The sequence below is a fragment of the Crocodylus porosus genome, unplaced genomic scaffold, assembly GCF_001723895.1.
Source record: "Crocodylus porosus isolate Cpor-Errol unplaced genomic scaffold, CroPor_comp1, whole genome shotgun sequence".
NCBI lineage: Eukaryota > Metazoa > Chordata > Crocodylia > Crocodylidae > Crocodylus > Crocodylus porosus.
Window position 1 is genome coordinate 9,805,854 of NW_017728936.1, and position 27,935 is coordinate 9,833,788.

Sequence of the window (27,935 nt, forward strand, 5' to 3'; positions counted from 1 at the left end):
TTGGTTACTGTCTGTCTCTGCCTCAGCCCAGCACAATTCAGGTGCTCTCCTCCCCCTCCCAGTACATCCAGGTGTGTCATTTAGCAGAGCCTTGCCTCCAATCCACCTCCCTTCCTTGCAGAGAGACAACTGGCAAGGTTAATTCAGAGAGAAGAGCCAGTGGAGAGACCTGCCCTCTTCTCAGGGGCTGAGGAAGGAGCGAGGGTGAGAGGACAAGCGGTGGAGAAGAGCCAGCTTGCAATGGAAACGGGGAGCGCAGCCAGGACCAACGGCACCGCTGTGAACCAAGAGGATGTGAAGAGCCCGTCCAGCCCGAAGCAAAATGGAGAGGAAACCAAGAAGTCCACTAGCCCCAGCAGGGCCCAGGAGACGGTGAAGAGCACCGGGGGCTCGTCTCTGGAGACGGGGCAAGTGAAGAGCTCGCTCTTCCCTGGCGGGGAATGGAAGAGGCCCATCATCCAGCTGGTGGAGTCCGCCGATGAGAAGCGGTCGAGCTACTTCAGCGTGGACTCGGGGGACGCCAAGAAGTTGCCGTACTCGGGAGTGCAGCTGGGAGACTTCAAGAAGCCCCCGCTCTCATTCACCGAAAAGGTGGACTTCAAGAAACCCTTCCTGGCAGCAGAGCTGAAGAAGAACTTCTTGGCCAGCGATGGGGAAGGAAGGAAGCCACTCTTTCCTAGCTCGCAGTTTGGGGACCTGAAGAAGCCGTCTCTCCCTTTTGTAGAGACCGGAGACCTGAGGAAACTCAACTTCAACCGGCCCGAGCGCGTGGCCGGGTCAAGGCCCAGGGCGAAGCTGGAAGATGTCCTGTGCGACTCCTGCATCGACAACAAGCAGAAGGCCGTGAAGTCCTGCCTGGTGTGCCAGGCGTCCTTCTGTGACCTGCATCTCAAGCCCCATCTGGAGGGCGCCGCTTTCCGGGATCACCAGCTGCTGGACCCCATCAGGGACTTTGAGGCGCGGAAGTGCCCGGTGCACGGGAAGACCATGGAGCTGTTTTGTCAGACCGACCAGATGTGCATCTGCTACCTCTGCATGTTCCAGGAGCACAAGAACCACAGCACGGTCACGGTGGAGGTCGAGAAAGCAGGGAAGGAGGTAACGCTCCTGGCTGCCCTCTCCTATTCTTCTTTCCCTGATTCAGTACTAGGCCACTGCCTTTCTGCTCTCTCCCAGCGACTAAGAGACTCCGCGGGGAGGCCAAGGGTGCAGGGCATAGCAATCTTGCATGGACTTTGGGTGTGGCGGTTTGGCGTTCAGGGGTCCGGTCCCTGTTGTTCTCGCTCCATACTTGGGAAAGGCAATTTAGACCTGTCGTGGGTGTGGGCGTGGAGGAGGGTCTCAAGGTGGGTAATGTGAAAATAAGGTATTTAAAAAAGCCGGGATTGCGTCTGCCAAGCAAAACGGTGGTGCAAATGGTGGTGGCAACGTTTCTGGGCTCATTTGCCTTTTGAGATGATAACGTTGAACCCCAACTATGGAAAGCCTTGCTTGACACCGTGTTAGGGAAGGTAACAACTGCACTGGAGTACGACTGCAAGGTGCAGAAGCTCACGGGGCTGGAGCTTTAATGCAAAGGCAGTCTGCCGAAGAGCGTAGTACCCCCAGGCTAAACACAGACCCTCTGGCCTTTGATTTGTTTGCCTGCTGCTTGCTTTCTGGACATGGGTATTGTTGCTATTACAAGAGCAGTCTCCAGACGGACCAGGGCTCTCTTGTACAAGGTGCTGTATATGTACGTTGTGAGTTTAAGAGACGAGGCAGAAAGAAGAGATCACCCTTCCCCATTTCACACGTGGGCTCCCCTGGCACAAGTAGGTCAAGGTCACATACAGCCTGTGGCAGGATCTGGAGGTGGTGTCAGATCTCCCAAATACCATCGCCGCGCCTCCGCCCACCAACCCGTCCATTTTGGGAGTGTTGTTAGATCCGCCGACGCCACGGTGAGCAGATGATGATACAGATGCTTGTATGGGCAGAACAACCAGTTCTTCAGTAACCCCAAATACAGAGATGTGATTTAATCCTTCCCAAGGGAAGGAAATCCCTAAACCTTCTCAGTAGGGAGGAAGCAGAACGGAGTAGAAGGCTGCCCAATTTCCATGCCCTCTCACTCCCATTCCCAGTATACTGTCCTCGTCTGCCTGCTCTTTGCAACCAGCTTTGTTACAACTTGCTCCGTATCTCTGCAGCTCTCTGCATAAAGAAGCCCCCGCTGAAATCCCTGCAGGGCTTATTTCTTCTGCAGTTAATTTCATGCCTCCTCGTTCACACGTTTCGCGCCAGCTCAAGCAGCTTGGTAGCATCTGCCTTGCGTCCATCCCCTTAAACGTTGCATCTAATCTCTCTTAAATCTGTCTTTTCCAAAAAATACAGGCCACCACGTGTGCCTCTAACTCATGGTTAACTCCCGTCTCCAAACGACGCGAGACTTCCTGCCTGCAAACAGGGAGCGGGGCAGGAAAAAAAAAAGCTGTTGCTGGAGACCTATCCAGGGCTTCCTTTGATGTCTGCTCTCTTTACATTCTTTCTTGGCTCTCATTAATATTGCACCCAAGTCCCAGAGGGATCCCAGAGGCATTCCTGAAAGGTGTTATTTCTCCTGATTCCATGCTTAAGGGGTCTGGGGCGTTATCAGGATGAATCACACACGCACACGTTTCTCTAGACTGCAGCGCCTGGTCACGTTGCAGCTCGAGGGAGTTTTGCTTGTGCGGAAGTCGAGTAGCATGGCTGTCATCCACGCACGCAGGCTTGGCCTGGGACCCGATTCCTTTGCTCCAGGGTGAACCACAACGAAGCCTGAGCATTGGATAGTACCCACATGAGCAGTCAGCCTTGCTTGCAAATTGGAGAGGTCAATTCACTCAAACGATGCTAGGCCCATGCACTGGAGTCTGGGATGCGGTCGCATGCAACCAGGCTCTTACACCTGTTGTTTCAGGGCAAGGGAGCTCTGCAAGGATCTTCCTTTCCCTGGAATCCATTGAGACTTTATCCTAATTAACACAATCCTCTGCAACACATGGGGAGAGTTAGATGGCTTCGCTGCCAGCATGCCAAGTGGATGCTCCTCTCAGGCCAAGAGGGGGGTCAAACCCACATGGCCCACCTCTCCAGTGGCTTCCCTGATGGCCAGGCAATAACTAGGTTAGGGTGAGGACATGCTCCATCCCGACTGTGGATGTGCAGAAAGAAAGGCCAGAGAGCGGGCCTGACTCTGCCGCCCAGTGCCGAAGGCGGTAGTGAATGGCTCTTGCTCCCAACACTCTTTATGTATTTTATCCTATGACTTCTTAATGCAATCCTCAGGCCCCCCTGGGCTAATCTTAAAGTAAAGCATAAAACCTCCTCAGGGCCAGGCCATTAAAAAGAAAAATAAAAGGGCAAAGCCAAGACAAGCAGGTTGCAGTGTAAAACGACGAGGCCTCTCAGCAATTCACACACACACACACACACACACACACACACACACACACACACACACACACAACCCTCCAGCAAAACTGATCTGCCAGCCCAGTGCTTCCAAACCGGCTTGTGGAAAGGACCCTCCATTCATCAGCTAGTTTTGCAGGCATGTCTTTCATACAAGGAAGCGTTTGGAAACACCCTGCAGCCACAGATCTGTAAATAGCACAGCCTTGCTGTCCTCCAGCCTCACACCAGGTCATTTCTAGTGCTTTGATTTTCTTTTGTTCTTTACAGGCAAGTTTGCATTGTCTTGTAGGCTTACTGAGGTGGTTGGAACTGGACGTGCAACGACTGGAGCTGGATGCTCCGAGTCTCAGCGAAAGGACTTCTGAAGGGAAGTCTTTGAATGGGCTGAGCTGGGCTTTGAAGTGAGCAGTTCACTGAGGGCCCCCGGGAGCTTCCCGTCTCTGCCCTTCCTGCACTGTTCCAGGCTGTCTGGTTATGAAGCACACAAGAGCATAGTGTTGTGCCCGGTGGAGGAGGTGGTTGTTTCCTCCTCATGGCTGCAAGGTTGGGAATGATTGTTTTGCCTCCACTGAGGAGCTCTGTGCTTCCCAAGCCACCATTGTAATTTAGGGCTATAAATACTAGCCCAGCAGAGAGACAGGGCAGGGGGGATGCATGCTGTACCAGGGCTGTTAATCGTAGCTTGAAGGCTGAGTAAACAGCACCACTGCCAATGGTGATTTGAGCAGCTTTGCTTCTCCAGAGTTTGCCCAGGGCTGAGGGGCAAATCTGTGAATGCAGGACAGACTGAGAAGCAAGGTGAAGCATCTGAGTTTCAGGGACAGGGTCCCAAGAGGATGGGATCACCTGGGTCCTATGTCTAATAGGACGGCAACATGATGCCCGCATAACAAAACTGAGTTGCATCCTGAAGCAAGACCCACTATCCACCATCTCCAAATACAGGCTCTCGATGCTGGGGCTGCTCCAGTCAGGATGCGGGTCGATAAATTAGAAAGCCATTCTTATATCTCCCTAACACCACTGCCCATCATCTGTTTCCCAGTTCTCAACAATGGACGGATTTTCTCCCTTTCCTCCTGCCTCGTTGCAGCCATTTGAACTCTATGACTTAAGAGATCTCCCTCAGGCCAGACTCAGCCTTGCTTCTAGCCATTTTGTACGCCCCCCCCGACAAATATGCCAGACAGTGGGTTTGGACCCTAAGGAGTGGCTTGACATGAAGCTGCCCGTAATGGCATGGAGCTGGTGTATGTCCTCCCCCCCATGAGCCCCTTCTGTAAGGGAGGGCTGGGGTGTCCGTGTAGTTGGGGCCTCCCAAATGGCTCCCAAACAGGGAAGGCATGAATGCATCATGAAGCCAACTTTCTTCCTCACACTGTGCACTTTCCCCTGCAAAACCTGGACCTTTGCCTTCAGCTGAGGTGTTGTTCCAGTTCCCTTCTTTCTTTTAGTTCCTTTTTAAATTCTTTCCCCTGTGCTTGAGCATGAGCAATTTTAACATTTGCAATGACATGCACTGCCCGCCCCTTTTACAAATCCCCCCCTCTCAGAGTACCTGAAAGTACTCTTCAGTCCACTCTCCACCTCCCTGCTCATTTTCCTTGCCTCTTGATGGCATCTTCAAAAACACCTTTTCTCTCTGCTCTTGACCTTGGTGTTTTGACCTTAATCCACCTTGGAGAAATGACAGTATTTGGATTCTGATGACTTAAAGTGCCTATGTAATTTCTCTTGCAAGTGGCATCCTTGCCTTAAACTCTTTTGTAGAAATTTTCTTGAAAAGCTGCTGCACTCCACCTAAAAGGTGGCCACAGTTCATTGCTGGACGATACAACTTATATGCTGACCTTGAAATAGCTTGGCAAATCTCTCTGGGACATATTTTTTAATTAAAAAAATGCCATATGAGCATGTGATCATGATCCCTGTTATCCATCCATTAACTTATATTCTCCCTACAGCCTTTCTATCCAGTGCCCATTTCAGCCCATCCCCACCTATAAAAGAGCTGCCCATCCTGGGTGCCCTACAGGCCTTCTCGTAATGCCAGGAGCTCGTACAAGGAAGGCCAATTTTCAGGTTCTGCTCTTTCCTTGACGAACCATTAATTGCTATCCTGGTAGTTCATGGAAGCTCCTTGCTTTACAGTTTCAGTTTTGAACTTGATGGACTACTGAGCGGGGGTGGAGTTTTGGACCCAACATGTTTTCCATCCGGTAGCTTCCTTTCTCTTTGCATGGGTGGCCTAAAGCTGGAGATGACATTGCACAATGAGAAAGAGGGAGATCAAGGGACTGTGGGGAGACTCCTGGGTGGTCAGGGACTCTTCTGGTATGGGTTTCTGGTGGCCAAAACACAAGCCAAGGAATGAAGTCTCCTGTGTTCCTATGCTGAGATCCAACAAAATCCCTTTTCTGATGAGAGACTTGCATGGTTTAATTACTACTAGATCTCCCCCAAGGCCAGCCTTCTCATCTTCTTCCTTTCTGTATATGATATTATCTGGCCCTAATAGGTTAATGATTTTGATGCCCCCACCCCTAGCTACTTCACCCTTTCATACCCATGCTACTAACCCCTGTTAGATCTCCGGTTGTACCCCAGGTCCTAGGATCCTTCCAGTGGGTTTGGGGACTGTTTCAGAGGACCAGGATTTTCAGATGCCCACAAATGAACGCTGCTTTAAGAAAGACATTTAGTGGGGGGGGAAACAGAGGCAATTCTTACATACACTGAAATACTCTAGAGCAGCACTGACTTCACAGTTAGATTTAGGATCTGTGGGGTTTTGAGACCAGGTAGAGTTTGTCTGAGCTGCAGCTGGGGGTGTAAGAGTTGCACCATTGCAAGAACCTGCATGGATGCTGAGGTGGGGAAGTCTAACAGCCCTCCAATGTGCACCGAGTGCAAAGGAAGACCCGTACCACAGCACCTGCAACGGGCACATCCCAGTGGCAATCTTTGTGCAAACAAATCACATGCACGAGTGCTCATGGGAAGCCAGCCTGAAGGGGCTCTCAAAAGCAGCCAGACAAAGCTGCTGATCTAGGCTGAGCCAGTGTTCCCCCCCACCCACCCCCCACTTTCATTTTCCACTGTTCAATCACAACACGAAAGCCCTCAAACCTGAGCAAATTAATCCAGGATCCTGTCTAAACAGAATTCCTGCCGGAGGCACCATGTCCCAGTTGCAACACGAGTTCAACGTCATTCCTTGATTACATGCAAACTGTTATTGCTGCAGAGGCACGCCTTGGGTTGGGCCCTGCATTACAAATGCAGCTGAATTTTGAAATAGGCCTTCCAGCTAATCGCTCCAGCTTGATTAAAAGCAGCACCATTCCCAAGCCCACCCTAAGCCAAGCAGAAACTGTGCTTAGGAAGCTCCATGTCCCGACCCAACTGGAGGCACTGGGATCTTGTCCAGCTGCCAACACGGGATGTCCATGAAAGCGATGCCAGGAACCTGTAGCTCCCAGCCATTATGGTTCAGGGCCAAGCACATAAGTAAAAGCAGAGCATCTCTTTGAAGTGGGCCACCAGCGCTGGCTCTCATGGGTCTCCTTCTCTCCCCTCCCGCAGGCCGAGCTCTCGCTGCAGAAGGAGCAGCTGCAGCTGAAGATCATTGAGATCGAAGACGAGGTGGATAAGTGGCAGAAGGAGAAGGACCGCATCAAGGTGAGGACGGTGCAGTTGCCTCGTCCTTCCCCTCCACCCCCATCTCCTCACACCCTGTCCCCATCTGTCACTCTTTTCCCCTCTTCCCCACCTGTCTCTGTCATCCTCACCTTTCTCTCTGCCTTTGCCTAGATCATATTTCTCTTCTAGCTCCACTCTTCTCTTCCTCTCATCACCTGAGCGACCGTGTTCATTTTGCAGATGGGAGAGCCATTCCCACTCCAGGTCCCTTGTGACAAACCCGGCAGGAGACCAAGGGCACGAAGCATGAGCTGTGTGTCAGGGGCCTTACCTACTTCCCTGCCTCGGTTACCATGTTCTCACCTGATCCACCCAAAGCAAACCTCCACTTCATCTCAACTCTTTACATTTTGATAATGTTACCCAGGACGTTCCTCACCAGATGAAGCCACCACCCCAGAATGGGTGCAGTCGTACCATTATAACAGCGCCTGGTGTGGCTTATTTCTGTGGAGGTATAAGGCACCTTTTACAATGGCACAACCACGTGACAGGATGCAAAAGCTTAACCACATCATTTAAAACACAGCTGTGCTCACTGAAATGTACTGGTACCAATCTAGTACACCAGGTCCAATGATTGCATAAAGCCTCCTCTAGTACAGGTTAAGAATATTTTGAGATGATTTTTCCTCCTTTCATTATTATTCTGGGAAAACTAGCCTGTACAAGGAGGGCCATTCTCTCCATTTCAAAAGGGACACATTTGTAAAGGTTTTGATGCAACCTGGGTGCATGCATCTCTATTCGGTTTTCAAATATCATTTAAGGGCTCAAGTCCCTTTGAAGGGAGAGGGAGCTTCAATTTTCACGTGCCTAAGATATGCTTGCGAAGGGGATTCAAGGGCTTAATTAATTGTGCCTCCCTCCCATTAGAACTTCACCACCAATGAGAAAGCTACGGTGGACCAGCATTTCAAAGAGCTGGTCCGTGACCTGCAGATGCAGCGGGACGAGGTGAAAGCTGCCTTGGACCAGAGGGAAAAGCTGGCGAGTGAGAACATCAAAGAAATTGTGCAGGAGCTGGAAGAGAGAGCCAAGTTGCTGCAGGAAGACAAGGACACCAGGGACCAGATACATCAGATCAGCGACTCGGTGCTCTTCCTGCAGGTAAACCCTGCCACGGGGGAAGGGACAGAACAACTAATAGCCGGGTCTCTGTCAAAGTCCCTGAAGATTACACCAGGTGGATCTCAACATTTTAGGGTCTCCCAAGAACAGACATTGCCTCGTACCCCTGATATGAGCAGGAGCTGAGCCCTCGGCAACCACTTGCTCCAAAGGAGTTTGCATGATGTTGCTTGTTGCCTGGGCATTAATGTAGCCAATTGGCACAAAAGCTAACCCCCAGCCTCTTCAGGGCCCTGATGGTCCCTATAATCCATGGCCACTAAGCCCAGTCTCCTCTTCGCTCCCTCTGCATCCTGGCCCTTCTGTTGCGTGCCTCGCCCAATAACCTCCACCTTGTCTTGTTGGCAGGAATTTGGGACTTTGATGAGGAACTACGTCCCCCCGGCATCTCTCCCCACCTACAGCGTCCTGCTGGAAGGAGACGGCATGAGTCCGTCCATGGGGCTTCTCCGGGATGACCTGCTGAATGTCTGCATGAGGCACGTGGAGAAGATCTGCAAGGCAGACCTCGGCCGAAACTTCATCGAGAGGAACCACATGGAGAACGGTAGGGGTCCGGGAGCTCATTGACTCCGATTGCATTCAGATTGGGTCCTACATCGAGTCGTAGGGGAAGGAGCTCCAGCAGTCATTCCTACCATGTAGGAAGACCACTGGGAGGGAGGAGCGGGATCTGCCTTTGTAAATAGCCCTGGGGTAAACTAATCTTGTATGGTCAGTGATGGGAGATGGGGGCTGGGGCTCGTTAGGCAGCTCTGGAAGAATTTAATGCATGTTTATTGCAGGGAGGCTCAGGCAGCTGGACTGCTTCGAGCTCCCTTGGGTGGTAGGTAGAGTTAAAATTTCCGTGCCTAATTAGTTCAGTCCCCTTCCCCTCTGCAGTTCGGATTCAAGCCCTTCCCTATAGACATCCCAGGCTCTGAAATGTCCAGTGCCCCGTGTAGCACAGGTGCATAACTTCTCAGAGGGAAACCAGGACGAGAGAGAAAAGACCGTACTTTGTCTTTTGCTCCCATGCTTCACGAGGCAAGCAGGATCAGACCATGGCAGGAGCCTTTGAGGGGGACTGCTAGTTGGGATCTATGGGTGAGCAGAACAAGCACAGGAGCCGTAGCCACATACCATGCGAAGAAGCACCGAGGTCCTTTTGGCTGGACTCAAAACTTTTCTAAGGGGAGCGGTGCTAACCTTGGCGTTGTTCAAGTCCCAATTCTATTTTCAACAAGCCGCATGCTGTCTGATCAAATTACTCATGAGATACATAGGGGTGAATGCCTTTCTCCCCTAAACAGCGGTGAGGCTGCTGTTATATCTAACAGTAGGTGCATTTCAACAGCACCACGATCTCCCAGGATGAAAAACCAGCTCTGTGTGCAGAGCCAGCATAAAGCGAGTAACAAAGGACTTCCCAGGTCACCAAGTCCATTCCCCTACTATTGCAGGCAGCTACACCGCCCTCGAGTCTTAACGCACCCCAAAGTGAGCTTGAATGCAGCATGCACTTTATGCAAGGTAGAAACGATGGGCAGACCATTAGGCTGGGAACCCTGTGCTCAATTCCCACCTCTGACACAGACACCGAGTGTGACCTCAGCTGACTTTCAGTCTCCATGGTTATCATCTATAGTACGAGGATGAAAGCACATTCCTACCTCATAAGGTCTTGGGAGGCTAGAATCCATTACTGACTGAAAGGCTCAAGAGACTAGGATGGTGAAGATCAAGTACTGATCTGGATCTCAGAGAGGCAAATTACTCCTCATTCACACCGAATAGGGTGCAACACCAACAGTGTGGCACTGGGCTCCTACCCGCAGCTTGTACAACGGCTCATGCAGCTCTTTGAAATGACTCCCAACAAAAGCTTCCATATAAATGCAAGATCGTTATTTCATTAAGATCGGTATCAAACAGCCAACAGGCCACCTGCATTTCTGAATAGTCTTTGGCTCTGCCAAAGGTCGCACAAACCTCTCCCGGCTTCTTTATAGCAAGATGCAAATTATCAGACGTGCCGGAGATTAAAGAAACAAAACAAATGCGTGGAATTGAATCACAAATCTTAAAACAACACGGGATGTATTCCCCGATCATCAAACAACATTTCCTGCAGCTTCTGTTTCATGAATCAGCCTTTCTGACATCCATGATTTAGAATAATAAGAATGGAGGTTGTATGGGACCAAGGTAAAACTGGGGCTAAAATGAAAGTATTTATTGAACATCAGCCTGCTGGCTTTGTGCATTAGAGAAAGACAGTCCCTGTTCCCAAGCAGCCTACATTTAAAATGATTAATTAACATTTGTATAGCACCATAATTTTGCATTAGGCACAAATAAAGTGGATAATACAGTTCAGCTCCATGGGATCAGACGTTCAAAAGAGCTCAGGGTCAGATTTGGAAGTGATTGGGACTTGCACTAAGGTCTGGTTTTTCAAAAGGGCTGGGAACTCACATCCACAACCTGAATAAGGACCATAATTTTGAGTGTTCAGCACCCTGCATCACAATACTCATAGCCAGACTTTCAAGCCTGTGCTGGTATCTTTTACATATCCCAGGCAGAACACACCAGGGCACCAGACAATGCCTCAGATCCAAACGTCAAATAGCTTTTATGATTTCTTTCTTTCTTCTTTTTTTGCAAACAACTTTTTGAAAGAAATGTTCAAGATTTCCCAACCAGCTTTGCCTACTTGCAAAACCTCATGAAAGAGATGACACCTAAGCCAATAGGATGTATGCTCCCATTTGCACAAGTCATTTTTGAAAGTATGATTTAGCTAAGTCACGTAGACACAGACCCTCAAAGGCATTTATTTTGGTGCTGAATTCACATGGAGTCACTAGGAGTTAATCACCTAAGCATCTTTGATGAGCTGCGCATCGGGTCTTGCAGGGGTTGCTTATCTGTAGCAACCCCAAAGTGCCTTTATAAACAGGTTTGACCAGTACTGTAACTAAGGCAAGTGTGTGCAAAAATAGCAGCTACTGCACCACAGCGGGCAGCCCAGCTGGGGCAGTTGCCCTACATGCCATCGCCACCCAGGTGCAGAGCAGGCCCAGTTACCAACAGCGTAATGGGCATCGATCACTGATCAGATACTGGATAGACAAGAAGCCTAGCAGTGTCCGGGGCTGTTGGGAACAGTTATTTAACATGACTCTAAATGAATTCACAACCCTCAGTTTCTATGAGCCACGGTTATGCTTGAAAGAGGACACTGTTTTTTACACTGAGCAACTGCAAGGAAACAATGCCAAAATTACTTAATTAACTAGGGCTCCTTCTGAGTCATCATGAGAAACTCGCTTGCAATCTGTTTGATCTTCAAGGGTAACATTTGAAAAAAATTCCCATGGAGAAATATTACATTAGGGGGAATGAAACCTGTTTAATAGCAGACTCCAAAGAGACTCCATTCTCTTTCAGTTGTTATAACAGGTGCCTGCTTAATAGGCTGGCAGACAGGCAAGCATTCAGATTGTTGTTTGCAAGGTTTAGAAACACGGAAATGAATGGAAGCAAATAAACCAAAAGTTTATTTGCCAACTTAGGAGTCAAATGAATGTAACTAGCTGAACACAGGGGTGGAATTCAACTCTCTGAAGAGCTCATAGGAAGTTTATGCACCACTTAAGGCCTTAAAAGGAAGCAAAAATGGGATATAAACAACACATAGGTCTATACTGCCTCTGCAAAAGGGTCCTTTTCACTGCTTTAGAGCTAAGCCCAAGCCATAACTCCTGAGCTAAAGGACCTCTGGAACTCAGAGCTGTTTGCAGCCCGCATCTAGGCATTGCATTTGTTTTCCTAATGGGACAAATTTATCCCCCGTTGGATTTGAAAAAGTCTCTTGCTATAGAGTGCTTGCAATTCCAGATCTGGCTCTGAATGCCAGTAGCTCAACACTGCAAACAGAAGAACCGTATTCTAAATCGTTAAGCATTTTTCAATGTACTTGTAGAAAAGACTCAAACCCAAAGGTTGGATGTGAATATTTCATGCCAGGGGCTTGGTCTTGGCCCCTTGGTACATGGTTGCAATGCAGTTTACACAGCTGCCCCAGGGAACAGGGAGATAAGTGGCTGCCTACAACAGACCAAGCTATAGTGGAGGCGATAGGAAATCTCACTGGGACTGCAAGTTTGCCAGCTGTTGATACAGGTGACTGGAGACAGCAGGTGGTCATAAATATAGGCTGGGCTGTAAAACGTCAGCTTCCATAAAGTGTTGCTGCTTCCTGATCAGTGAGATTTCTGCACAGGGACTCATTAAACTCAATGCAGAGGGACGTTCCTCATCTGCCGCGAGAGCCAAACAACCAACTTTTGCCTCCTTTGCCGGAGAATGGCACCAGCTTGGCAGCTCCAGAGAACAAAGGGCTTCGTTTTCCCGCAGAACAGATTGCCGCAGGCTGAGCAGTCAGTCAGCGCCTCACCCCATGCCGCCAGCATCTTCTCACCCACCCTGTACGAGCCCAGGCTTTCTGCCTTTGGAAACCAGGGTTGAGTTCAGCTGCTGCTGCTGCTCTTGTCACGTCTTTCCCAAGAGCCCCAGTGGTACAAGGAGCTTTGCCCTTTTATGGGGACCTCTTTTGGGCAGCTTTTTGCCCTAAAAGATGCACAGGTCATGACTAGGTTCAGAGAGTTGCATGGAGTTTAAGTCCAGAAGTGACCATATTATCGCATCTAATCTGAACATCAGTAGGTCACAGGTCAATAGATCCCTACCCTGTAACTCCTCTGCTGAGCCCAATAAGACAAGGTGATCACAGAGGAATTGGCTTTTGGACATTTTGAACCTTGGGTCCAGGCCTGTAGGACTCTGTGGGAGCATCCTCTCAGTGCCCTCTGCACCATGTCCTCGGTGTAAACTATACAGCTCCTTCAGCTCCACCTCCTTCATTGAGCCCTGCCACCAGCATAGGCTCAGTTTGAGAAACCAGTCCAGTAATGAAAGGGTTTGAGCCCAAATCCATTCCCTATGGTTCTCACCCTCTCCTTGTGCTCAGCTTCATCCCCAAACCCAGCCCTAAACTCCCTTGTCCCGTCCTCCCTCACACATCTTCCCTTCTCCTCTCACGGATCCTCATCTCCCAAACTCTCCCCCCCTGGAAAACAGACCAGGAACCAGCATGCCATTTGCTGCCACCCTGTTCATCACCTGCTTTTGGGTTGTACCCTCCTTCCCCACCCTGGGACTATGCAGATGGCAAGTTCTTTGGGGCAGGCACAGTCTCCCACCACATTTCACAACAATGCCACAGGTCTTGTTTTGTCCCTAGGCACCACCACGATAATCACAGTTAGTAGGTCAGCCCAGTGCATGCAACCCCCGGGGAGGTGTGGTAGGCGCAGAGATAGAGGGGTATGCAACGGTGCCAGTTTGCAAGGAGTCATTTGCTATGCCTCCTTCCAACATCAGGCCTCTATCATGGTGCCAGGCTGGTTCTCCGGGGCCTTGTCTCACACCCTTGAATCTCTCTGGTGTTGCCTGCAAGGGGCCAAGTCACTGCCTTTCCTCCCTGTACCTCTTCCCCGAGGACCTCCTGCTGCCTCATCACTGGGCCTCTTAACCTCCCACAAGCTGCATTTTGCAGCTGTGCAGCAAGCACAGCTGGACTGGGAGCGATGCAGCAGGGCAGACGAAGAGGGAGGCTGCTGGGCAGTCAGGGGCTCAGAGATCACAAGCAAGTGCACTGCTCTTCTTGATGAGGAACCCCAATTCCAAAGGGCCCTTTACTTTTGCAATTTCCACGCTCAAAGGGCATCTCTCCTGGGGGAATCGCCTCTCCCTCCAGGTATGGGGAAGCATCCCGGGCAGTGCTGTCCCCCTCTCCCCACTGCTCTGACCCCCTGCTCACTAGGCTTTGCTCTGCCTCTCCAGGTGATCACCGCTACATGTTTAACAACTACGAGTGGAACCAGCCTGACAACCTGAAGAGATTCTCCATGTACCTGTCTCCCAAAGGTATTGCGACTCCCTTACGCTGTCTGTCTGTCCTCCAAACAGTGCCATTGCTGGGGATTTGCTTTCACGCGCACATTTTCCGTGACACTCCTGTCCCAGGAGAGCACTCTGGCCACTCGTGCCATGCATCAGGGCTGCCAGATGCCACTGCTCACAAGCCTCGCTGCTGTTGCAAGGCGGTGAACGCAAGGGACTGGGGGGCATCATGTTCATTAACAGGAAAAGGTGGGTTCTTACCTGGTGAGATCGTGGCTGGCGACCAGCAAGAAGGAAAGCTGTACTGAACCAAGGCACTTGTAGCTTCTGCACTCGCACAGGAAGTCAGGGTGAAATCGATTGTGGAGCAACAATACGCCTCCACCTGCTAACCTGTGTTGAAGCTACAAACAGCCTTGTCTTGAGACATAAAAGGGAACAGTGAGCATGTGGGAGTGGGAGAGTAGCATGCCTGAGTTCTTTGCTCAGGTCTGCCACTGACGGTGGGGCCTCCAGTAGGCCCGTACGGGTCAAAGGACCTTCACATACTGAATATTGAACTCCTTGAGGTAGGAAAGGGGGTGAGACTGGGCCTCTGTATTTCACTGTTCATCAAGATGGTGCCAGCGGGGAGGGTTGGGGCAGTTCTAGGAGCTGCGCGACAAGGGTAACCCATCACTGAGATGTCCCCATGGAGCTGACCCGGTTGGCACAGCTGCCTATCGGGCTCTGCTCTGGAGCCTGCAGAGCTACCCGTGGGTTTGCCAGACGTTTACAGCTGCTGCTGGGCAAAAGCAGGCAGAGGGCAGGCGTGGGCCTGCAGCTGCCACCTGCAATGAGCAATGGCACTTCCCTGATGGCCCACACAAGTGGCCAGGCCCAGCGTGTAAGACTGCCTGCATGCACAAGGGGCTTGATGCAAGGGTGGAAGATGAGCTGGATTCCCAAAGTTGTCTCAATTCCTGCTATTCCTTTAAAGCCCATTCCCCTTCTCTCTTCTCCGTTCCAACCCCGGGCTCCACCCAGGGATGCACCAGCTGATCTCAGTGTAGGCAGAAGGGAAGCACGTGGCTGGACTGTATTGCCGAGAGGACAGGGCTCATAGGAAGAAACCAACTCCCTCTCCCAGAGCAGCCTGCAAATCAGCCATACTCTTTCTCGCCTGCTGCCCTGCATCCACCCCGTGGGAAGCATATGCAGCAAGATGAGGGTGTCGGAGAGCTCAGTGCCCGGCATCAAGCTGCAGCTGGCACCTGGGACAATCCACCAGCATGGGCACGTGGGGCCACTGGGGATCTGGTACTGTGTTGCTGGCACATGCCAAGATAAAGCACGCACCACTGTCTTCATTGCCATCGTTACCCAGACCTGTGTTTGGCTGTGCAGACGCACTCTGGTGAGCACGGTGACTAGGACAGGAGACAGGCCGGGGACCAGGCCCTTCTCACCTTTTAAAACTCCATCTGAGTTGTGCAGCCTGAGCCCACCTCCAGCCAATTAATGATGCTTTAGTGGGAGCTGGAAGTTCCCCGCTGGGTACCCGAATACCTGTTCCAGGCAGCACCCGGAGAAAAGCAAGGACGGGGCCTTCCTGACCGCTGGCACTGAAGCATGAAACTCAAGTGTGTCGTACGGGGGCAAGACGTGGGGCAAAAGCCCTGCACTCCTCCCAGGGCTGCTGAGCTGTTGGCTCATGGTCGTGGAATCCAGCGATCCTCCACGATCACCATCCACGTCCTGCCCTGTGGTCACAGCCCTGGCAACAGCAAAGGCAATCTCAGCCTTTTCACCTTAGGCTAAGCCTGCATAACAAAGCTCGAGTCTCATCAGGTCCAAGTGCAACCCTCTCCGTGCCCACAGCTGTGCTGGTGAGGATGCAGCTAGAAGAGGGCTGGTGCCAGCTTAGCTGGGGTGACAGCATCAGTCCCTGAAGAGAAAACCTCCCTTAGGCACGTGCTGCTGCATCTCCACCAGTGGGGCTTTGCCACCACGTCTGCACTAGCGGAGGTGGCAAAGCGCAGAGACGCCTGTGCCGCAGCTGGGGAGCGACTGGTATTGCTACCATTGCTCCTGGCAGGGAACAAAGAGCTCAGCTTCCAGAAGGGGCCTTGGGACCCGCTGCAGGGGCAGAAGAAACTGCTCCTAGGACACAGAGGAGAGGAAGCTTATAACTGAATACTACAAGCCACAGCGTTACCCAGCCCCTGCAGGGGTAGGCGGATTTATCATGGGCCATAGAGGCTGCAAGCTTGCAGCCTGGGTCACTCCCAGGTGTAGCCTTTGCTATTGAGAGCCATCCCAGTGAAGTCAAAGGAGACACCTGTTGTACCCAACCCTGCACAGGGCAGGGCACAGACCTGGCTGAGCACTGACGAGCCACATCTGAGGCCAGCTGTGTCCACTCTGCACAGCTCCCACCTCTTGGCATTTGCCATTTGCACGGGCTTTTGTATTTCTAAGTATCTGTGGTAATATATAGATATCTATACGTATCTATAGATATCTATGTAATATAGACGTATCTGCCCCTCCTGCCAGCTCCCATATTTACATGGGAGAAAGGGGTTCATTCCACAGCCCAGTTCCTCGTTCGGTATTTGCTACCCTTACGTTATTTGTGTCCTTACGTCAGTGCCCTGATTAGGCACGGGACCTGTGGCCGTGTGATTTAGGCACCCAGTCACCTACTTCACAGAATGAGCATCAAAAAGCATCTAGGCCAGGAATGAATATGTCCTGCCAAAGACGTAGATCAGAAAACCGTCCACACAGAGAAGCTCCATCTAGCACCCGTTGCAGGGATCACGACCGGGTCATCCAGGACTCACTAACCCCAGATGGGGTGGATTCGTAGCCACCGCTCCTCACCGCGCAAAAGCCGACAGGAAGTTACCAGGCTGCGGCAATGGAAAGACCATAGCGGGCAATGGAAAGTTTGGGAGCCCCTTACACAACGGGTGAAAAATGCAACAAATTTGACACTGGGCTTTCAGGGTCGTCCAGGACTCACTAACCCCAGATGGGGTGGATTCGTAGCCACCGCTCCTCAACACGCAAAAGCCGACAGGAAGTTACCAGGCTGCGGCAATGGAAAGTTTGGGAGCCCCTTACACAACGGGTGAAAAATGCAACAAATTTGACACTGGGCTTTCAGCTTCACGGCACAGAGCTTTCCTGCTTAATGGAGAGGAGCTGCTCCACGAGCTAGCAGCAGCAGTAGATCCTTATCCACTGGGGATCTGCTATTAGTGGGAGACAGGACACACTTAGTTACCTTATTACACGTTGCTGGCTGGCAACAGGATGGTCCCAGGGCCGCAGCGATCCACCCGGTACCACTCAGCTCTCCCGCTGCAGCAGCGAGTCAGGAGGGGAGCAGCGCCCCTGCCTCTGACTGCACCCTGATGTGGACTCCCAGCTCTGGGGGACGAGGGACTAGCCTGCCCCACTGGTAGTATCACCTGCATGGGCCAAGCCCTTTTCTCTTTCAGATGCACTCATGCCTGTTGGGCTGGGTCCCAGAGAGGCTGTCTTCCTTGAGCTGCAGCAAGGAATTTACTCCTTGCATTGGGCAACCCTGGCCCTGGCTGCACACACCTGTGTTAATTATGCTGGGCATCCATGTGGGAGGAGGGGCAAATGGAGGCTGAACTGGCTCTGGCAGTTTTGAGGCCCTGCCTGTACTTGATACTCCACTCGAAGGGCGGTGACAGACTGCGAGGGCGCTGGAGCCCAAGGCTGTGCTGCAGATTAAGAGGCTTCATGCTTTGCTGTGAAACCCAGCCATGACACCCCACGGCATCCGTGTCAGGCCATTGCTCCCTGCATTCGAGCACACAAGACTCTTGGAGCCTTGCATTTGCCTTAAGTCTTTACCAGTTTGCAACCAGGCAATCAGTAGAGCCCCACAGCTTCGCTAAGCCCAGCCCTCCAGGGCTCTAGAGCAGCTAATGAATGAACCCTCACAACCAGCCCCAGGAGACGGGTGTAATTCTCCATATGCTACAAGCAGGGAAACAAAGGCACAGAAAGCAAAATGACGCACCCAAGGATGCCCGGCCAATCAGTGTCAGACTGGGGCAGGGCTGAGAAATTCCTGGATCCCCAGCTTGTTCCCCCCCGCCCCTGCACACACGGTCAGTGCTGCTAGTGCAGAGTAATCCTAATGGATGCCAGAGTGCCAAAGTTAATGGAGTCAGATGCATTTGCAAATCAGCCGTTTGCTCTCATCACATGGCAATGCTCCAGCCAGCCAGGGGCAGGGCCAGCCTGGTCTCACAGATGAGCATCAATGGGGAGGTTATTGTCCCCAGCTCCGCGAGCTTTGCAAGAAAGCAGGGTGGGAGGGGGCTGGCCACCGAAAGGAGCCCATGCTCCTAAATAAAGGAGCAGCCCACTGGGTGGCAGCAATGTATTTCGTACCCGCTGTTCCCTCTGATAGAAAAGCAGTGCAGGAGCAGAGCCCTGCCCTGGGCAGCCTGTCCTAGTGACCCCCAGAGGGGCAAGGAAGGTTCCCCTCTTTTTCACACCTCCCCTGAACCTCTCCCTCCAAGTGATGGGAAGTGGAGTGTGAGTAGGAGCTTTGTTCACGCAGCTCACGAGGGAGAAAGCATCCCCCTCTGCCCTGCAGCCTGGGGGAAGGAGGGCTGGAGTGCCCTCCTGCTGCCTGGCCCCTGCTCTCGGGGTGGCTTCGTCCCGATGCATATGGGACCGGGTCTGCTTCTGAACCAGTTTGTGGAGGAACATGAGGCACGGGCCTAGTTGGAGATCACCAGGGGCTGGTGGCTGAACGGGCTTCTCTCGTCTTGCAGGCAATTTCAACACGCGATCCTGGGAGTATTCCACCCTGCAAACTACAGAGGAGGCTCTTGGTGCTGGCAACCCTGCCTTCTCCTTGAAAGGTACCTGCATCTCCTGTGCTTTACCCTGGCTTCCCGGCTAGCCCATTGCAGCTCTGCCACCTGACATGTGCTTCTCCCATGCTATGAACCACCCTATCCAGCTCGCCCATCTGGCTCGGACCATGCGTCTTTGACTCAGCTCCTACAGCTCCTTGCTCGGATAATATTCTCTGCATCTCTTCCACTGCAAGGCTGGGGTGCATCTTTCCTATGGTTACAAACAATGCAATGCATGGGCCCAGTCTTAATTAATCAAATAGATTTGCCATAGTTCCCCTCCCTTCTCTCCCCCTCCACCCTGAGATGCAAGCTTGTCAGGATTGAGTGTCCCTGGTTTAAAATCACCATCATTTCCACTACGATCAAGATCAGGGCCCTGTGCTAGGCGCTGCACAAACGCACAGAGCATCGCTGCCCTTGTAATCCAGACACAGGGACATGGGGGACCGGTTTTTCCATCACGCAGAGGGGAAATTCAGGTGCAGAGAAACTGAAGATGAGGTTTTTAGGAAGATCAAAGCCATTAAACTCATTAAACCCAGCACCTCAACATCTTACCAACTCTGGGCCTGTGTTGTGGAGCAAAGAGCCTGGGGGAGGATCAGGATTTCTGAGGCTCAGGTGGGTGCTTTCCCCACAAGGCTGTCCTTCTGCTCTCATGTGCATGGTGTTTTTAGCCTGCAAGGTCCTTGGGTCAAGGACTCTCTAATGGTTGTGCAGCACTTGGCAGAGCAAGGCCAGATTTCTGTTCAGTCCCAGGACAACACAGAGTCATAGAAACTGAGGGTGGGAAGGGACCTCAGGAGGTCACATCCAGTCCTACCCCCGGCTCAAAGCAGGACCAGCCCCAACTACATCATCCCAGCCAGGCCCTAAAAACCTCCAGCGATGGAGATCCCACTAACCTATTCCAGTGCTTCACCTCCCTCCTAGTGAGCAAGTTTTTCCTAATAGCCCACCTAAACCTCCCTTGCTGCAACTTGAGCGCATTGCTCCTTGTTCTGTCATCTGCCCCCACTGAGAATAGAAATATGATAAGAAAGACTATGAGTAATAATAAATGAGCTCTGCCTTGCAGGCCTCTGCCTTTCCTTGCGCTGCTGTTGCCCTGCAGCAGCTGCCCATCATGTGCTGTAGCCCTCGCTGAGGCGTGGTACCCTCACCCCCATCTTCCTCCTTATTAAGGAAGCCGACTAGCAGCACCTGTGGGCAGCGGGGCCAGTTCAGCCCATGGGGATGCTCAATCCAGGTCATGCATCAAAGCCATCCCTGTTCACCTTCTGCGTCAAGTCCAGCCACTGGATTTGCTTCAGCAGCAAGGGTCTGCCTGCTCCAGGGCCCACCAGGAAGGTCCCCAAGCCTCAGATAAGACCTTTGGTTTGCCTAGTCAGTCTCGTTTGTGATGCCCCAAATCCATCCCCAACCCAACACATACGCACCCCAATGCTTTGGGAGGCTCCTCCTTCCCCAGCCAGAGTGCCGAGGCCTGTCTCCATCCAAAGACTCCAAGACTGAAGTCTGATGCTACTGGGAGACGTTGAGTGTTGGAGTAAGCACCTGGCGTGAGGTGTCCTCATCCCACCACCTGCAAACCTGCCTGTTCTTATGCATGGGGGGTTCTGCAAAGGTTTCCACAGCTTCCCCCCACCCCATCCGTCTGGATTTCAGATCCCCTTGGCAGCTCTGCAAACCCCACTCTTGCTTCGGACTACAGGGATATGACACAATGAGATAAGACGCTGTTGACGCATTAGTTCTGCCTCTGCAATGCCCACTTGAAGTCTCTCTCTCTCCCCCCACCCCCTATGTGAGGCCCTGAAGTAACCCAGACTCTTTTCTCTTCTAGTAGGCAATGGCACCAAGCTGCCATTTCAGTTCTCCTCGATGGGACAGAGCTCACCTGGGGACTTCAGCAAGCAGTCTGATGGGAGCCTTTACACCAAGAGTGGTACTGGGTTTCTGGGTTTCTGTTCCCCTTGCCACCACCTGCTTCTTCTCCCACCCCTTTCTTATGGGATGAGGTTGCAGTGCCGGACCCTGGGATGACCTCCCCACTGCTGCCCAAGTGCTACTGCTCTGTGCTCCAAACCCACATGGCTCTGCTTCCCTGCTGTGCTCTTCACCCTTTGGGAAGGGAAGTGCACTCAGGCAGGCCACGGCAAGGACCTAGTCCAATGAGCTGAGACAGCTCCACCGGTCCCTTTCTGGGTTTTTCAGGAGGAAGGAAGCATCTAAGTGTTCAGGCAGTTGGAAGGGAAGGATTCTGGCAAGCACCATTCACTTTCAGGGCAAAATCCCAGCGCTCCCAGGCGCTGCTGGAGCAACAGTTTGCTCCTCACCATCCTTTCACTGGCTACTGTTGGTTCAAGGACACATCAAGTAGGGACAGGGCATTGTGATGGCCTCAGCACATGCCAAGCAGAAGCAGGTCTGGTTGATTCATGGGTGAAAGAGTTCAGGGACAGCCCATCACACGGTGGTGCCGGAGCTGGAGCTGGTTCAGCGGGGCTGCTGTTGGCTCTGAGTTGGACCTGGACTGACGCTCCAGTACCGTTAGTGCTTGTGAGGTTGCAGGGAGCCCTCTCTCATCTCCAACACTTCAAACTAAAGGTGGGACTCTGCAACGAGTACAGAGCCCACTGCAAGCCTAGTTATAAGTAGTGGGGTTGGTACCATTCCAGTGCATCCCACCCCAAAAACTGGCTGCATTTTGGGGTAAGGCAGTGTGTGAGTTAAATGAACGCAGCTTCCACTCCCTACTTGCAAAAGACAGATCAACCTGTAATGGCATCACTCTTAACTGGCTATTTTGTATTGCAGCAGTTTACCCTTCAATAGTGAGGCACCAATCTGCCAAGGTGACACCCCAGACATGGAAATCCTCCAAGCAGTCTGCGCTGGTAAGAAATAAAACCCAGATTTACCAATTCCTGGGGCTTCAGCAGAAGTACCACCTGTGGGAACACACAGACCTTTGCTGGCTGTGGCCAGGGGCTTTTGGATTTGGGGAAAGGAGAAAAGTTACACTTTCTCATTGAAGGTATCTGTTGTATTTATGGGCAGGCATGTCATACAGACTGAAAGATCTAGATCTGGCTTCACATGTTTCTGGAAATCAGAACAACAAGAATCTAGGTTTCGGTTTAATACCATTTCAAAACCGAATTGCATGGAAACTTCACTCAAGAGCTTGGTCCAATAGCTCTCAACTAACAATAGAGCCATCACCTGGTCCTCTGCAATATTACGGTTCCCTGTATGACTGTCACAGATAAGTCATCTGCAGGATCCAGAAAACATATGGTAGGGCCTCTGCACTATATAATCCAAGCATGAAAAGATCTCCCTTCCTGCTCGCACCCTTTTGTAGGCTGATGGAGCATGGCTTCCTGGGCTGCACGTGTACGTGCAGATATTTTGCCACAAGACAATACCAGTGTTGTAAATGCCCAACACTGATAGCCATGAGCACAAACCAGCAGCTGTGCCCCATCAAAAAGACACAGGCACACTCCCCCGCCATGAGAGGTTTTGAAAGCAGGATTCTCTCTAACGGCTTGCTGAGCATTGAGTCTTCAAGGCTGAGTCCCAGATTCACAGCTGGGATCTGAGGCTCTATAACCACCACCAACACAAACAAAACCCCTGTCACAAGAGCTAGCCAGGCTGGACTAAGCCAGATGCAAAGCAAGCCCTGAATGCCCACCCCTGACCCTGCAGGGTTAACAAACCCTTCACAAAACCCTTCACTTGAAAACGAAGCAGCACCATGCCAACCTGGCTCCTCAGCCTCCCTTACCTACACAGCATCTTAACATCTTGCAAGGCTTGAATAAGGATCTCAAAAGGAGCTTCTTATTTTCAGTCTCCCTAAAGGAGATTGCCTGGGGAATGATCATGCATTTGCAAAACCTAGCCCTCTTCTTAGGAAAACAGCAAGCCAAGAGCACTTACCAGCTGGAAGACAGGAGAGCGCCAAGCTGCTACCATTACAAAATGGCTGGCCTTGGCTCTGCCCAATTTAAAGGTTTTGCTTCAGAAAGGCTTGTTGAGAGAAACAACCCCAAGAGACACACCTGCAGTAGGGTGAGATAAGAGGCACCTGGCAATGACTGTTGCAACACAGTGGGATGGGGGTCTTGCTATGAGCTGTGCTGAGAGCAAGGGTGACGTTTTGGTTGACAAGGAACTGGGCTTATTTCTTTATCGCAGCTTGCACCTTTATTTATCTCTATGAGGCTGGGAAGTTTCCCTCGTACAGTCCCCGATCTCTGTCCCTCTTATGCATATAGTAGTTGGGGCTGTTTTCTTTTTACAGCTAATATTCACCAGATAGCCCTGAACCTACCAATTCAGCTGATAAATATGAGCATTAAACAGTCCCCAAATAGATGTACATACTCTGGCCTGCAGGAGCTTTTATGGTCTACTGGGCCAATAATTTGGCTTTTAAAACAACCTTAAATATGCATTTAAGTAATCTACCTTCTAAAAGGCCTGTAAATATGAACGCTCACAACAGACTGCATTGCTTAAGGAGTGCCTGTCCTGTCGGCCCATAGACTTCTTTAGAGAGAAGCTTTTTCCCCTCCCCCTGTTTTGAATTATGCTGGAAATTGGAGCTGTAAAGCAATAGGAGTGCAAATGCAAGGCAGCATTGAACAGTGGGTATCGGGAGCACGAGCAGAGTGTGATGTTCATTGATGTGAAGCACAAAGATGGACCAAAATGTTCCTATTCTGTTTCTACTGAACCCTGCCCGCCGTGGGGCTGGAGCCAGATCCCCTACCATGATGGATCTAAACCAGGATTGGCACAGGGTTGCAAAGCCATGGCTGGCATTATTCCTCTCCCTACCCCAACTTTGTGAGATGCCTGGTGTCTCACTGCTCAGCGCATTTTCAAGGTGGCAGCAGTTTGCACAGACTTTGTGGTTTGTGGCACAGTGGTATGTGTTTGAACGGGCTGGGTCAGCATGTTTTAGAGTACATCTCACAAGACACAGCTACATAACTAGGAGGGAGCCATTTGGTTGACTTCCAGATGTAATGTGCTGCCTTGTGGGTTGCAGTTAAGAGGACTGGATGAACTGGTTGGTTGCATGATTATAGGTGGGTCTGATGTGGTGTGAGGTGTGACAACCAACTCACTGGCTGTTGTGTTTTACAAGTGTTGCAACCTCAGGTCATTCAAGCCAGTGTTTCTTCCAATACACCTTAGCCAGATCTAGATAGAGGGGAGATGCTCACGGAGCTAACGGTGGGATGACTAGGAGCTGGGCTGGTGGGAAGTGGTGCAACTGGAAATAGTGGTTCATGGAGCTGGAGAAAGGCTGCAAACAACCACACTGATTACCTGTCAATGTTGTCTCATACTTGTACATAAGAGTTGGGTCATCCACCCAGCGAGCAGCCACACACTGCACATAGCTCAAGGACTCTGAACACCCCAGAGGCCGAGTTTTGGCTCTCTGGATAGCTAGGGACAATGAAGGGACCCGTGAAATCCAGAGGGTGACATTCAGCCCTGATCAGAGCCTGGCACCAGGTGGAGATACTGCTGCAGTCATGTCTGGAGGGATTGAACATGGGGCGTTGCTCCGTGAGCGGATGGCAGTAGGCATTAACCTGGGGTATGTAGGAGGGTGAATTGGATGCCTGTGGTCATGGGAAATGAAGGTCGGTCAAGAACTGGCCACACACTTGGCCTTGCTTTTACTCACATGCCCCAAATCCTCCCTTGCAGTCCCAGTACCGCCCCTTTTATGTCAACAAAGGCAACGGAGTCACCTCCAACGAGGCGCCTTGATTCCTGGGACCCAAGGGAACAGCTGGAAGCACCTGGAGCCACGCATCAACAGAGGATATTCATGGATGTACCTGCTACTGTATTAACCTTGCTGCTGTAATCTCTGGGGGGCAGGGGGCGGTCTGCGTGAGGGGAAACGAGGACTGTTCCCAAATCCTAGTTGCCACGGGGCCATTTCCCGTTTCCCTCGAAAGCTCTGCCGCCCCAGAGACCCATAACCAGGCAAACCCTCCTCTGCGCTAGCCTCTGCACTGCCTGCCATGCGCCACCACCCTCCCCGCTCTGCTTCTCTTGGGGAGCCAGGGACCTTGGGTGGCGTGCACATGGAGCCCGTTCCCTTGCATGCTAGCATAGCCCATTGCTTCCTGCTCTCCCGAGTGCCTCTGCATGAACATAAACGATGCTGGGTGAGTTTTCAGAGCTAGCATAGGAGTTGAGAGCCCTGCAGCCTGAAGTCAGTAGCACAGGGAAAAGCAAGCTCCCTTCAGGTCCCTCTACACAGATATTTCCCCCTGACCTGTGTTTCTATCTCTGGGGGGTGGAGGGGACCAGCTCCATCCTTGGCCCCCTTTCAGCCTCCTTGCCAGTTTTCTGGGGTGAGTCCTGGCAACTCATCTCCTGCCGGCCGCTGACCGAAGAGCCGTCGCTCGGGAGCTGCTTGCAGTTCCCGTGGCTCAGAGCCGGCTGGCGGTTGATAGCAGAGAGGCTCTGTATCCCATGAATTGCCACCTTTTCAAATTCAAGCCACTCCAGCCACCTTTTCAAATTAAAAAAACACAGGGAAAATCCATGCTGCTAATGGAAGATTGATTAGATGTCGCAGGTGACATTTTTTATTTTCTTTTTTTATTCCCCGTAGATGAAATTGGTCTGTGTATCTGAGGGCAGTTCTTTTTTCTCTGGGACAGGAATTCATACCACTTGCTTGCTTTTAGGGTAATTTTTCAGGACTTTATCCGTCCTCTGGATCACAATCACATGGGCACTGCCAGCCAGGAACCGGGGCTAATGCTCCGATGATCTGAGTATTTCCCCTCCAGACGGTGGGATGGGACCGGTGCTGCTCTGTGACCATCGGGGCCCAGGTAGCCAGGCACAGAGCATCGCCGCCTGCGAGGGGCCAAGCAATCTCAGCTCTCATTAGCTTCAATGTCTAGTGGGGACTAGCAGCATGGTGCCTGGCTCTCTGACTACAAAAAGCAGCTGCTGAGCAAGGAAGCGAGGGCTCGCAGACTCCTCTTCGTGCTTTGTTCAGCTTGGGTCGCTCTTGGAATCGCCTTCCCCCAACCCACGGCTGTACCCCCACGCCTGGCTGGGAAAGGTTGCACCTCCTGTATGCTGAAAATGATTTTGGAGCTAACCCTCTGCCAGCCACGGCACTGCTTTTTAATCTGACACCTCCAACAAAACTTCGGAGGCTGAAAGATGCCAGCTCCTGAATAGGTGATATGCCACTCCTTTTCTAGGCATGTTTTAAATAAAGAGGCCAGGGTGGGTGTGTGGCTTGGAAGGCGCTGGGATTGGGGATGTGGCTGTTTGGAGGAAAACAATCCTAGGTAGGCATGTGCATGCACATGAGAGCGATGCTAACAAAAGGCTGATTCGTAGCTCCTCCATCCAGGGGCCGTGGGGGTGGAAAACACACAGGTGCTGATGCCACGGGCCCAGGCAAACAGCGCACGATAATGGCATTTGTACAGGGAAGGGGCCGTGGTGCACTGGCTGGGGTGCCAGGACAGGGTACGCGAGAAGAGGATTTCCTCACCGGCAGGTCGTAGGGATGTTCATGCTATTTTTGCTGAGCTGAAAGTCACTTAGACTATTTTAGCTCCAAGTTAGGCTTCCATGTCCTCCTAGGGATTTGTTGTAAGAAATGGATGGGATCCATCCCCCAAGCCCAGATTAAAAAAACACACAAATGCTGGGCGGGGGAGGGAGGGAGCTCAGATCTGAATTGCACTGAAAGACTGGACCTCACCTGCCCCCTCCCTGAGCTCCCCCAGCCTATACATGCCCCATTCCTGCCCGCTGACAACCCGCCGTGCCGCTGTCCTCTAGGGGCCTGATTCTGTAGGGCCCTTGGCTGCAGGGAAGCTCCTCCTGATCCACCCCCACATTTCAGCCAGCAGCCCTCGTTTGCCTGGGGCCCAACATGGGTCGGGTCGGGCTCTCGGTCAGACTGACCCTTGTGGGCTCGGGGAGATTTGCACGGGGGCTTCGAGGTGACTATTGCATGAGCCGTTGTATTATTTCGCCTGCCTCGATCAGCATAGCAAGCAGATCCTCCACTACGCGTTCTGTCAGGCCGGGCCCATGGAAACAAGGTCCTTTCAGGGTGCCACTTGTGCTGCAGAAATAAAGGCAAAAGCCCCCTGTCTGCCCAAGGGCTGGGGATGGGACTCCTCCTGCTTCGGCGTGTGTGTGTAAATTGCTCAGGAAAGTCGGAGAAGCAGACTGGGGACGCTTGAGCTTGGTAGACAGCAGAGTGGTCACACCTGCTGCTTGCTCACTGCCTGCCCCATTTCCCAAGCCACCACCGCATCGAATCCTGCCCTACAGCACTCTGTGCTGGTCTAGGCCCTCTCCTACCCCAGGCCCATCCCACCTTCCCCCCAACACCCGTTTCTAGGACCCCGCAGTGGCATCCACAACGTGTCTTTCCTACTCCAGGACTGAATCCCAGCCACACCGAGTGGGTAGTACCGCTGAACGGAGAATGTGGCCTTCCAGGAAAACTAGACTGGATTGTAAGGGGCTTAGGTGCATGGGCGCTAAGTTGCGGACACTTTGCTGCTCACAGCCTGTGTCCATGTCTGTCGTGCTCAGAGGCAGAAGGCCGATGCATTCAGCACGGTGCTACCCAACGGTGGGTCTCCCACAGTAGCTCATCTTTCATAACCCTGGTTCCCTGGCAGAGTTTTTCTCCAAAGCATTGCCCATCACTGGGAAAGCCTGCCTGTGCAGCTGGAGACCCAGGTAGCAGCACTAGCACCAGCATGG

The 27,935-nt window shown here is 51.9% G+C and overlaps 1 protein-coding gene across 5 annotated transcripts; it reads left to right on the forward strand.

Annotated features, from left to right (window-relative positions):
* On the forward strand, positions 1-27,935 carry TRIM29 (tripartite motif containing 29). Of its 5 annotated transcripts, XR_002103172.1 has the most exons (10): positions 2-1,098; positions 7,027-7,122; positions 8,020-8,253; positions 8,623-8,821; positions 14,167-14,250; positions 19,038-19,127; positions 20,974-21,072; positions 21,948-22,027; positions 24,873-26,706; positions 27,925-27,935. XR_002103172.1 is itself a non-coding variant. In XM_019547072.1 (9 exons), the coding sequence occupies exons 1-9, from the start codon at positions 241-243 to the stop codon at positions 24,933-24,935; spliced, it is 1,800 nt and encodes a 599-aa protein (XP_019402617.1). In that variant the 5' UTR covers positions 1-240; the 3' UTR covers positions 24,936-27,345. The 5 variants fall into 5 exon arrangements, 4 of the variants coding, with proteins under 4 accessions (XP_019402617.1, XP_019402618.1, XP_019402619.1 ...); XM_019547072.1 differs by lacking the exon at positions 27,925-27,935 and having other exon boundaries at positions 1-1,098; positions 20,977-21,072; positions 24,873-27,345; XM_019547071.1 differs by lacking the exon at positions 27,925-27,935 and having other exon boundaries at positions 24,873-27,345.